The following is a 12,272-nucleotide window of genomic DNA, read 5'->3' as shown; positions in this document are numbered from 1 at the left end:
ATAATATCGAAATATTTCCTAGCAAAAGATGGCTAGGTCGTGTGTTCCATTAGATAGCTGTACGAAAAACTGCATTACAAGTTTGGAAAGTTAGGCTCTTGGTAACATCGTCAAGGATACTTAGAAGATTTATGTTGTATAGGATTAAACTCTTATGTGAATGAGTTATTAAGGAGAATTACACATTGAGTAAGGTGGTGTCAGATATTCGATAAGATGGAGATTCTTGTGTTCATTTTCTAAGAAGCGACATATTTGTCTATTTCAATCAAGGTGAAGATTGTTGGGGATGTTTGAAATATATTATTATATGCACCAAATAGAGTAGAGTAGAATATAATAGAGTATTAATGTTATATATTGGACTATATCTCTTGTTATTATGTGAACCAACTAGAAACTCCTCCTAATGCTTGAGCTCATGGGTAATAATATATTGGTAGTTATTCATTGCTTTTGGGAATGTAAATACAATAGGCTGAATCCTGTTAACAAATTCTTTTTTTTCTTTATTATTTATTCTATATATTTTATTTAATTGTTTATGGCCAATATGTACAATGATCACTTTTGCTGCACCAAGATGTATAAATAATAAATGGGGTGATGATAATTTTTCATAACTCATACACCCAATTTTATTGGTGTTTGGTGTCCCTTCAACTAGAAACAAACAAAATAATTTTTAATTAATACAATTTCTGTCGTGTATGTTTTGGTCCTTTTTCTGTCCCGCAATACATATATATAGTGTTCCTTCACATACTCATTCCCCTACTAGCACCACCCTCATTACCTTTCCTTTCTTTCCTTGTAGTGTACCTATTTTGAATGTGTTATCTCTCTACTCTTTGGGTCCCTAGTGGATCTAGAACCACTAGCTAGCTATCTTCCTTTCTTACTATATATCACTCTCTTGGTTTTCCTAAGTTAATGTCAGAAAACATGAGTATATCTGTAAATGGACAATCTCAAGTCCCTCCTGGCTTCCGTTTTCATCCAACTGAAGAAGAACTTCTTCAGTACTACTTGAGGAAAAAGGTCTCTTATGAGAAGATTGACCTTGATGTGATTCGTGATGTTGATCTCAACAAGCTTGAGCCTTGGGACATACAAGGTGATAACTCAAATTGGAACCTTCATATATTCTCTCTCTTTTTTGCTTTTAGTGGTTATGGAGAATGATGATAATACTAGTATGAATATATAATGAAATGCCATTACATGGCAAGAGAAATGTAATGAATTTGAGGGGTGTCTTTTTTTCTGCAGAGAAGTGCAAAATAGGAACCACTCCACAAAATGATTGGTACTTTTTCAGCCACAAAGACAAGAAGTATCCTACCGGGACACGCACCAATCGTGCCACTGCTGTAGGGTTTTGGAAAGCCACCGGACGTGACAAGGTGATATATAGTAATGGGAAGAGGATTGGAATGAGGAAGACTCTAGTTTTCTACAAAGGTCGAGCACCTCATGGCCAAAAATCTGATTGGATCATGCATGAATATAGACTGGATGACAATAACTTCAACGACACCACTACTGTAAGCAACTCAACCAAACACTAGTAGTTTCTAGTTAGTGGTTATTACTATTGCCATTTTGTTATTTGAATATCTTTTTTTCTTCTTACAAATGAAGAAACTTTATTTGATTAAGGGTAATAAGGGGAACTTCAACTATATATGTACATCAGTTTATCTCAGCTAAAAAAGCTATTGAATACATTGTAACAAAATGTTATTCCAACATCATGTTTGATTATATATCATTTTTTCTATGTCTCTCACTCATTTTTTCATCTACTAAGAAACTCAACATATGCATATGTAATTTTTCTTTGACAAAATTTAGGTATCCAATGTGATCGGAGATGGAGGCCAAGAAGAAGGATGGGTGGTGTGTAGAATATTCAAGAAGAAGAACCATCTCAAAACCCTAGACAGTCCCTTACCCTCTTCAATCTGTGGGGAAGGAAGAAGAAGCCATTTGTTTGATTCTTGTGATGAGGGAGCATTGGAGCAAATTCTTCAACAAATGGGAAGGGACACTTGCAAGGAAGAGAACTACGAAGCCAAGAATTACAACTACGGAAGGTATTCCAGGCCATTTGACACAGGTATTAACAATAATGGAAACTACCATGATAACAGGTTCATGAAACTCCCAAGCCTAGAGAGTCCAAAATCCACTAGCATGGAGAGTCATCAAAATAACACTAATGATATTGATACTAATAATAATGGGTACCAGCCCATTATGCCAATACATATGGTCACAGAAAATGAAGGGTCATTCACAACACACCATGACCCCAACATGGTTCATCATAATCCATTGGAGGCATCATCATCATCAATGGTAGTAGGATCAGGTGGCCTTACCAACTGGGCAACCCTGGATAGACTTGTTGCTTCTCAACTGAATGGCCAAACTGATCAAACTTCTAGGCAACTGGCTTGCTTCAATGACCCTACCATAGGGTATTGCACTAGTGACCATGACCTTCAATTCCCTACCCTCCGGTCATCATCAAACACAAGTGCTGCTGCTTCTGCTTTCATTAGTCCTACACAGGATTACTCAAGTGAGATTGACCTATGGAACTTTGCTCAATCCACATCATCATTGTTATCATCATCCTCTGAAATAGTATGCCACGTGTCGAACACATCGGTGTAGTAGCTAGAAAAATAATGTCCATCTCCCTTTTCCTCCTCCTCCTTTATTGGCTGATTGTTAAATATAGAGAAATAATTAGTGTTTCATCATATATCATGTTCTAGTTCTTCTTAAGTCAGAGGATTACTACTATTGCAGACTGTTCAATATGATAATGTTACTATTATACACTACACATTTTACTAATGTTGGGTTTTATTCTTGATGGTAACTAATAATTTTTTATTGATATGTTATGTATATGTGACTATAAGTATAAATGTATAATTAAGATCATGTAGAAATTTGTGGCATGCATGAGTCCCTGACCTTACACGAAATAACCTAAATTTTTGTCCAAATTTTTCATCAAAATAAAAAATATAAAAATAAAAATTATACAGTATTTAATTTCAATAGAATTGGTTAGGATACGTTAGATGGATATCTACAACAAAAGGGTGGAAATGATTGAAGTTTAGATGGGATGGCATTGTCAACCTTGGGTCTATGCTTAATCACGATGTCTACCATTAATTTTTCTTAAGGCTTATTTTTTACGGGGGGGTCCTTAATTGGTGCACATCTAGAGGAAATTGAAAACTCGTTCATTGGCGTCAACTTTGATGATAATCATTTACTTTTTTATTTTAATTTTTCTTCCAACTGCAATTATAAGGAACTTACTTTATATCACCTTGTATAAGATCATGATGATCAATAAGATCAGGTTTCAAATTATCATCTTCTCTTCATCTTTGTGTCACATGGTTTGTCGGTTTGTAGAGGAAGGTGCAGACCCATGGCTTGGCTTGTCCTATTGAACCAACACTCTTTATTACCAAAAGGAAGTCCACAGGGACATGGGCTCCCCTCAAACATGCATGAGGACAAAACATGAGCTCCTCAAACATGCACATGCATTAGTACTAAATTCCATACAAGAAATCATTGGATTGTCTGAATTAATGTTCTGATACATATTTTTATTATATGAGCTTGTTATAATTTAATGAAGATGTTTTATAAACTATTGTTCCAACACTATTAAGTAATTATGTAAATACAATGAGAAAATGTGATGAATCCAATTTTGGACCACTACATGTGTTAAAGTATTACAGTTAATCAAAAGTTGCTTATAATTTATCAAGTTTTTTTGGCAAATTCATCCACATTATTCAAAAATGAAGTGGCAAAATCTTTAAGAGTGTCAACTCTTCCTTATCCCTAAAAAAGTGAGCTCTGAACGTACATGAGTGACCACTTATTTAAATTGCTGCCCCAATGTGATGCGGCCGGATTATTGTGGTTGTGGTGATTACCACAATCACAACACAATTATATAATTATGATTGAATCATAATGATGGAGTCATATCGGACCGTAATGTACCTGCATTGGACTGCAACACAATCACATTGGATTGTACAGGCCACATCGAATTCAAGAATAATTTTTTAATTACAAAATAATTCACACAACAATAACCACAATCAACATCGCAACGGTTGCAATAACCATAATTACAGTAACCACAACCATTACTACAATCGATACTGTAACCACAACTTAAAACTATATTAGAGTGTTAGTAACCATAGAACCATCTCGTTAATAGATTGCTTTTACAAAATCGTTCTGGAACTGTCTGCTAATAGACTTAGATGGGTGATTAGGACTGTAACAGTAATAACCAATCAACTTTTAACAAATGTGGTCACATTCTCGATGTCGTTGATATTCTCAATGAAATATTGATGAGGTGAAGAGATCCGAAAAACCCCGTGTCCTGTTCAAGATCGATTTGAGAAAGCATGTCTTTCCTAGCTCATGAAATTATTAGCAGATTTCCTAATTTCCTCCAGCAAATACATGGTTTCCTGTTAAACTAGCATGAGTACATCAAGTTTCAAATAGAACGAGCAAGAGAGAGAGAAAGAAAGAGAGAGTAGGCTAATAAAGCCTCTTCATAGCTTTAGGCAAGTCAAAATGGAATCATAAAAGGGCTTATAATTACATAAGCTTTGCATATTGATTTCGTCACTAATCAAGCGGTAAAGGTAAAAACTAAAAAGAAAATGACCAGTTTTTATCTAAGGCAAATATAACAGTTTAGTTCACCACTTTATATAAGGTGTTGTTTCTATTGTTGTTTTCATAAAATGTACTTCAATTCCATGCAGATAATTCCCAAAAGAAAAAGTACTACAATGCTTTTTATCATATGTTAGAATGAATGAAACTCTATATGTGATAATTGATTAAAAGTATGGTTAATCGATTATATGAATATTAAAATTATTGTAATTCTGTAAGAGTTAATCAATTAACTGATTACTTGTGTCAGTTTGTTAGTTGCTTTCAATTTATTAGTTGTAATACTATATTCGTTAATCGATTAACAATATACTTAATCAATTAACTTGTTAGTTGTTAGTTAAACAATATAGTATATAGAAGGTGATTCTCTTATTTCTTGTAATTAACTTTCAATGAGAAATATTATTAAATTAACAATTCATTCTTTATCTTTTTTCATTATTCTTTCTTTAAATTTTGTTTACACTTTTTTTCTTATCTTTCTTATTTACAAGAATATTTGTGCATGACTCTTACCATTTCAACAACTCATAAATATCTTTCGTTTTCTTTTATCCTTGATTGGGAGATGTTTCATTTTTCAAATTGTCAAGAGTAAGGTATAGATAAGACCCTTGTTTGGATTTTGGTCCACAAACCTTCTTTTTTTATCTCTCTCTTTCACACTAATATATTATTGTGAACCCTGCTGAAAAGTGTCCATGCCAGACCAATTAAGGAAACAGAAAATGGAATTTTATATTTTTATTTATGTTCATGATGAGTCTATATAATTCTATGAAAATCTCCCATGATATCCACATTATGATTCTTATATGACGTACAAATCTGTGGGGAATATTGGGGATGTTAAGATTCCACTAACTATACTTACAACCACATCAAACTATACATATTTATCTCTTTTATTTTTCATCTTCTTATATATTTAAGATTTGTCATCTTGTATTTTCATATCACATTAATAAACTTGGATAGGGATGAAAATAGGTGAGATAAACTATATATATGAAGAACTTATGGTCGTCTAACCTCATTTTGGCCTATATATATAGATTTGTCTTATTTATTAATCAAATCATATATAAGTTGTATGAAATACATATATTTAATTAAACAGGCTAAGGCTAAGGTATGACCTTTTTAAAAGGTTTTCTATGTATAAAACTAGCCTAGTTATTTATGATGTAATAGAGAAATGTAAGTGTCTATTGTCTAATATTCAAATCACTTTATTTATATTGTGATAAAGTATATTTATTTTATATAGAATTAGTGATTTTGTTAAAAGTCATACATAATCCAATATTAAAAAGGCATAAGTTTCATTTTACTCATTTGAAGGACTTTTTCTAATAAGCATTTAAACGAGCTTTTCAATTATATCAAACTTTTCTGTTTTCTTAAAAAAGGCCAGAAGCCATCCCTAAGATCAAATCACTAAAGCAATGATTTTAGGCCCCCTAAAATAGTACTAGGTCACAATTTTTTAATTTATTTCTTTCAAAAAATCAGTCAATTTGTGGCTATACTTAACTGCCACTACTAATGTTTCATTGATATAAATTTGGTCCAGAGAAATCTTGCCAAAATATTTCACTGCTAATATCATAAAAAATTGGTTTTATTGATATAAATTTTATTCTTTATTCATAATTATTGGATTTAGTTTATTTCATGTTTTGATATACTGCAAAAAATTTATCATTACATAAAAATGTATAAATGTCAACTTCAAAATATCAAAACTAAAAAACAATCATACATAAATATGTTCATTCAAAATAAGTAAGAAATAACTTTTAATTATTAAAATATGAATTTGTCAAAAAGAATCATACATAAATGTCATATACATTAGAGCACCACTTCCATAAATATGAATTTGTCTAGATTCCTGATAGATGCTTCAGTATTTTTCTGGTTTGTGATTGACACTTGCATGAATTTTTTCGAAGTATCCTCCAATTTGGTTAGCCTTTCATGCATTGGTGGATGTTGATCCTGTTGGAATGGTTGCTGAAATGATGGTTGTCTATTTGATGGCCCTGCTTCTGGTCTCCAACCATAATTATGATTATGATTGCCCCTCCAACCCTGCGAAAATTGACTATTGTATGAAGGGTTGTTGGAGAAATTTCCTTGTCTAGGTTGGTTGTTGACATACTGCACTTCTTCCGCTTGATTAGAACTTGGCATAGAATTTCCTCATAAAATTTCCTTTTCCTTGTCAACATATCCTTCATGAACTTGGCATAAGTAGGCATTTGTTCCATGGCCTCCATGAAAGGTATATTGATCTGAAGGTTCTTGAATATGTCCATAAACCTTGTATATTGTCTATCCTTGTCTTTCTTGGAAGGATTCTTTGGATAAGGAAGATTCTTCAATTGTGGCAGATCTATCTTCTTCTTTTCTCCCTCTTTTTGTTTATTCATGTCCTCGCTATTTACATTTTCATCATCTTGTGTCTCTCCAGACTCATTTTTTTCTCCCTCAATCTCCTTTTCTTTCATCACTTCTTCCCCCACCGCCAAATTCTCACCAACATCCTTACCAATCACCTTCCCACTCCTAGTAGTAATAGCTTTGCAATGTTCCTTGGGATTAGTCTGAGTATTGGCTGAAAAATGTTGGTGATCTGAATGCTACTCTGCCATCTATTTTGCCAACTGGCCCACCTGCGTTTCCAGATTCCTAATAGATGCTTCAGTATTTTTCTGGTTTGTGATTGACACTTGCATGAATTTTTTCGAAGTATCCTCCAATTTGGTTAGCCTTTCATGCATTGGTGGATGTTGATCCTGTTGGAATGGTTGCTGAAATGATGGTTGTCTATTTGATGGCCCTGCTTCTGGTCTCCAACCATAATTATGATTATGATTGCCCCTCCAACCCTGCGAAAATTGATTATTGTATGAAGGGTTGTTGGAGAAATTTCCTTGTCTAGGTTGGTTGTTTACATACTGCACTTCTTCCGCTTGATTAGAACTTAGCATAGAATTTCCTCATAAAATTTCCTTTTCCTTGTCAACATATCCTTCATGAACTTAGCATAAGTAGGCATTTGTTCCATGGCCTCTATGAAATGTATATTGATTTGAAGGTTCTTGAATATGTCCATAAACCTTGTATATTGTCTATCCTTGTCTTTCTTGGAAGGATTCTTTGGATAAGGAAGATTCTTCAATTGTGGCAGATCTATCTTCTTCTTTTCTCCCTCTTTTTGTTTATTCATGTCCTCGTTATTTACATTTTCATCATCTTGTGTCTCTCCAGACTCATTTTTTTTCTCCCTCAATCTCTTTTTCTTTCATCACCTCTTCCCCCACCGCCAAATTCTCACCACCATCCTTACCAATCACCTTCCCACTCCTAGTAGTAATAGCTTTGTAATGCTCGTTGGGATTAGTCTGAGTGTTGGCTGAAAAATGTTGGTGATCTGAATGCTGCTCTGCCATCTATTTTGCCAACTGGCCCACCTGCGTTTCCAGATTCCTGATAGATGCTTCAGTATTTTTCTGGTATGTGATTGACACTTGCATGAATTTTTCCAAAGTATCCTCCAATTTGGTTAGCCTTTCATGCATTGATGGATGTTGATCCTGTTGGAATGGTTGCTGAAATGATGGTTGTCTATTTGATGGCCATGCTTCTGGTCTCCAACCATAATTATGAATATGATTGCCCCTCCAACCCTGCGAAAATTGATTATTGTATGAAGGGTTGTTGGAGAAATTTCCTTGTCTAGGTTGGTTGTTGATATACTGCACTTCTTCCGCTTGATTAGAACTTGGCATACAACAGTGACCAATTAAATGATTCTCCTTGTCTGGTCTTTCATGCATTATTTCTAGTTGCAGCATTTGCATTCTCCATTTTTGTAGATGGAGGTTCTGAGATTGGTGTATGTTGAGAACTCGATTGTGCCTCCTGAATACCCTGTTTCTTCTTGTTTTTTGCTTTCTTCCTGTTGTTCTTGGCTGATCGCTCAATCTCAGGATTAAACTGCAATTGATCTACAGTAACCTTTCCTCTCAAGAGCATAAATGAGAAGACTACTGCAAGGGTTAGCACAGAGTGTAATAAAAAACGAAAACTACTTACAAAAAAAAAGAAAATTAAAATTAATTACAACTACTAAATGAACTATCTTCAAAAACTAATATAAATCGCACATTGCTCCACGGCAATGGCGCCAAAAACTTGTTAGTTATTTACGGAACGACAAGTGCACCGTATCGTACAAGTAATAAAATCTGGTAAAGTACCAGGATATCGTGCTCAGGGAGTAGAGTAGATTTATACTAATTTCTACATGAATGAATTGAGTATCTATTTACACGAATTTGTTTGATAAATTGATAATGGTTTTGTAACAAAGTTAAATTAAAATAAAAAGCTAACTACAAATTTAAAAGAGTTGGGATCGAAATTCATCATCTTTCCCTTTTTACATCCACAGATTCAATTCCAAGCAACTTGCAAAGTTACTAATTCTCATGCACATTTTCGGAAATTCATTTACATCAATTCCTTGAGTGTAAAATCATTAGATAATCACTCAATTACCAATTCCTTGGCTAATTGACTGATTAACTAACATTAAAAACAATGTAAAAGCAATTCATACATCATTATCCATTCCTGAAATAATGGCGTATGAAGGAAGATAATCCAGATCAGGTGTCAAATTTAACTTTCTAATTAAACTTGAACCCAAGAACAAGAATTCAGTAGCTAATTAAACTCATGCATTAAGAACGGGATAAACTTCCCAAAATCAAATAAAAATTACATTAGAATTGAATCCAGGAGTAGAAGGTAAGAAGATTACATTTCAAATCCCAACAACGAAGAACTAGCCACTCATCCTTGCCATTACAACACTCTCATCATGAGAAATACAAGAAATTATAGATCTAAAATCGTTCCCACGACTTCTCCCTTCCTCTCTAGTGTTTCTCTCTCTAAAATCGTGTGTAAAAGCTTGGAAAATGGTTGGATCATGGTTGGATCCCCCCCTTTGCTTTTCGTAACCGCCTATATTTGTTCTAGACTTCTGGTCCCTCGCTCGAGCAAGAGAGCAAATTTCAGCATTTAGAAAATCTTCTAGCTTGAGTGATAGATCTCTAGCTTGTACGACAGATCTCTAGCTCGAGCGAGAGAATTAGAGTTTTGAACCTGTCTTTCTCACTTAAGCGAGGTGCTATCGCTTGGGCAAGAAAGACACAAAGACTTTGACATCCAAAAGTGGGAATTGTCGCTTGAGTGACAATCCCCCCGCTTGAGCGAGGGACAAGCGGTTATTTAAGTCTTTTTCCTTGAATTAGTAATTGTCGCTTGGACTAGAGATCCAAAGCTCATTTTACGCATATTCCTTCAATTTCCATCTTTTATACTCCTCACTCTCCTGCAATTGACACAAAAACATGTAAGGTCCTTTAACAAGATTAATCACACTAGATTGTTTAGACTTGTGCATGAATTTCATCATAACTACAACATAAGTGCCCAAAATTTATATGAATTTCCTTCACAACATGGCACTTAACAATGCGCCAATTGTTAATAACAGATAAAGCTAACATGGTTCTGATTGTTGTCATTTTGACAATAGGGCTAAATGTTTCAAGGTAATCAAGATCAGTTGTTTGGGTATACCATTTAGCAACTAACCTAGCTTTGTATTTGTCTATGGTTTCATCAGATTTGTGGTTAACCTTAAATACCCACTTGCAGCCTATAGCTTTCTTATATTTAGGAAGTTTAGTGAGGATCCAAGTATGATTCTCATTGAGGGCTTTAAGTTCACTATCTATGGCTAATCTCCATTGCTCATATTTTATGACCTCCTCATAGGAGTAAGGCTCAATATGAGTGTTTATGTTTAGGATAAAGTGTTTGAATTTGTTAGAAAGCCTACTATAGGAAATGTAATCAGAGAGAGGATAGTCAATATTATGTTAATTCATGGTTGGTGTTTCTAATGATAAGAAACAATGGTAATCTTGTAGATGTGATTGTGGTCCTTTAATTCAAGTGGATCTTCTAAGACTAAGCTCAAACTCATCATGAGGACTTGTCTCATCTATGTGCTCATTATCAACATTGTATGGAATATGGTTTTCAATTCCATCATGCATAAACTCAGTGTCAATATCATTTCTATCAACAACATTCTCAATTTTTGTAGGGTAGTCAAGAAAATGATCACAAGACATATAAGGATAAGTAGGTAGAGAAAATTCATTTTCATTTTTGTTGTTTGAAAAATCAGAGGCGAAGAGAAAGACATGTTCATAAAAGACTACATTTCTACTAACAAAGGTTTCTCTATTATTTATATCATAAACTATATATCCTTCTGTGCCATGCTTATAACCAAGGAAGATACATTTTCTAGATCTAGGATCTAGTTTCTCTCTATTACTAACAAGAATAGAGGCAAAACATAAGCATCCAAACACTTTAAGAATCATTAAATTAAGATCATGCTTAAACAATATCTGATATGGAGAATTTTGAGATAGCTAAGGACTAGGTTTTCTATTAATGAGGTATACAGTATGATTAACATCAAAGTTCCAGAAACACTTTGGAAGAGAGGATTGGAATAGGAGAGATCTAGATACACTCAAGATATGTTAGTGCTTCCTTTCAACTATTCCATTTTGTTGGGGAGTTTCAACACAAGTGGTTTCATGTGTGATTCTCTTTAAGGCATAGAATTCATGAGTTTGAATTCAAGGCCATTATCACTTCTAACACATTTTGTTTTAATACCAAATTGTGTTTCTACAAATTTAACAAAAGCCTTTAAAAATGCAGAAGATTCTGATTTAAGTTTCATAAGGTAAATCCAAGTATGCATAGATTTGTCATCCATTATAGTTAGAAAATATCTATGTCCACCTATAGAAGGGACAAATTGATAACTCCATATATCAACATGAATAAGATCAAAAACATTTAAAGATTCAGAAATGCTTTGTTGAAATGGTAACTTCTTTTGTTTAGCATAAAAGCAAGTCTCACAAGGATCAGTAGATGGTTTTAAAGAAATGAAAGGAAATTGTTTATGCATAGTCATCAATCTAGCATGAGAAAAGTGTCCTACCCTTAAATGTCATACATCATTTTTGTAAGTATTGAATTGGCTTATACAGGGAGTATTAATAATCAAACTACTACTATTAACAATGTATAATCCTTTCCTAATCTCAGTTGCACCAATCATCCTCAAGGAACTCTGTTCCTGAATTAAACATTTCATCTTAGAGAAAACCAACTCACAATTAAGAGATACAGTTAGTTTAGAAACTGATATGATATTAAATTTAAAACTAGGTATGTAAAGAACAATCGAAATATAGAAGTCATTAGAGAAAAAGACAGTTCCTGAAATAGCAGCAACAACATCACTACCATTGGGTAATTTCACATTGTCGCGCCCCGATTTTCGGCTACGCGACCTCTCGAGTCGCCACTACATTTTTTACTGT

General features: G+C 33.8%; 1 protein-coding gene across 1 annotated transcript; it reads left to right on the top strand.

Moving 5' to 3' along the window:
• On the top strand, window positions 735–2,911 carry LOC109356098 (NAC domain-containing protein 43-like). Its single transcript, XM_019599438.1, has 3 exons — window positions 735–1,117; window positions 1,273–1,547; window positions 1,858–2,911. The coding sequence occupies exons 1-3, from the start codon at window positions 934–936 to the stop codon at window positions 2,683–2,685; spliced, it is 1,287 nt and encodes a 428-aa protein (XP_019454983.1). The 5' UTR covers window positions 735–933; the 3' UTR covers window positions 2,686–2,911.

Source organism: Lupinus angustifolius, chromosome LG09 (assembly GCF_001865875.1).
Source record: "Lupinus angustifolius cultivar Tanjil chromosome LG09, LupAngTanjil_v1.0, whole genome shotgun sequence".
Lineage (NCBI taxonomy): Eukaryota > Viridiplantae > Streptophyta > Magnoliopsida > Fabales > Fabaceae > Lupinus > Lupinus angustifolius.
The sequence above is the reverse complement of the archived record's forward strand: the minus strand, read 5'-3'. Positions and strand labels throughout refer to the sequence as shown.

Coding starts and splice junctions, on each gene's coding strand:
- LOC109356098 (XM_019599438.1), top strand. CDS start 934: ATGTCAGAAAACATGAGTATATCTGTAAATGGACAATCTCAAGTCCCT. Junction 1,118..1,272: donor TGAGCCTTGGGACATACAAG/GTGATAACTCAA, acceptor TTTTTTCTGCAG/AGAAGTGCAAAATAGGAACC. Junction 1,548..1,857: donor ACTTCAACGACACCACTACT/GTAAGCAACTCA, acceptor GACAAAATTTAG/GTATCCAATGTGATCGGAGA.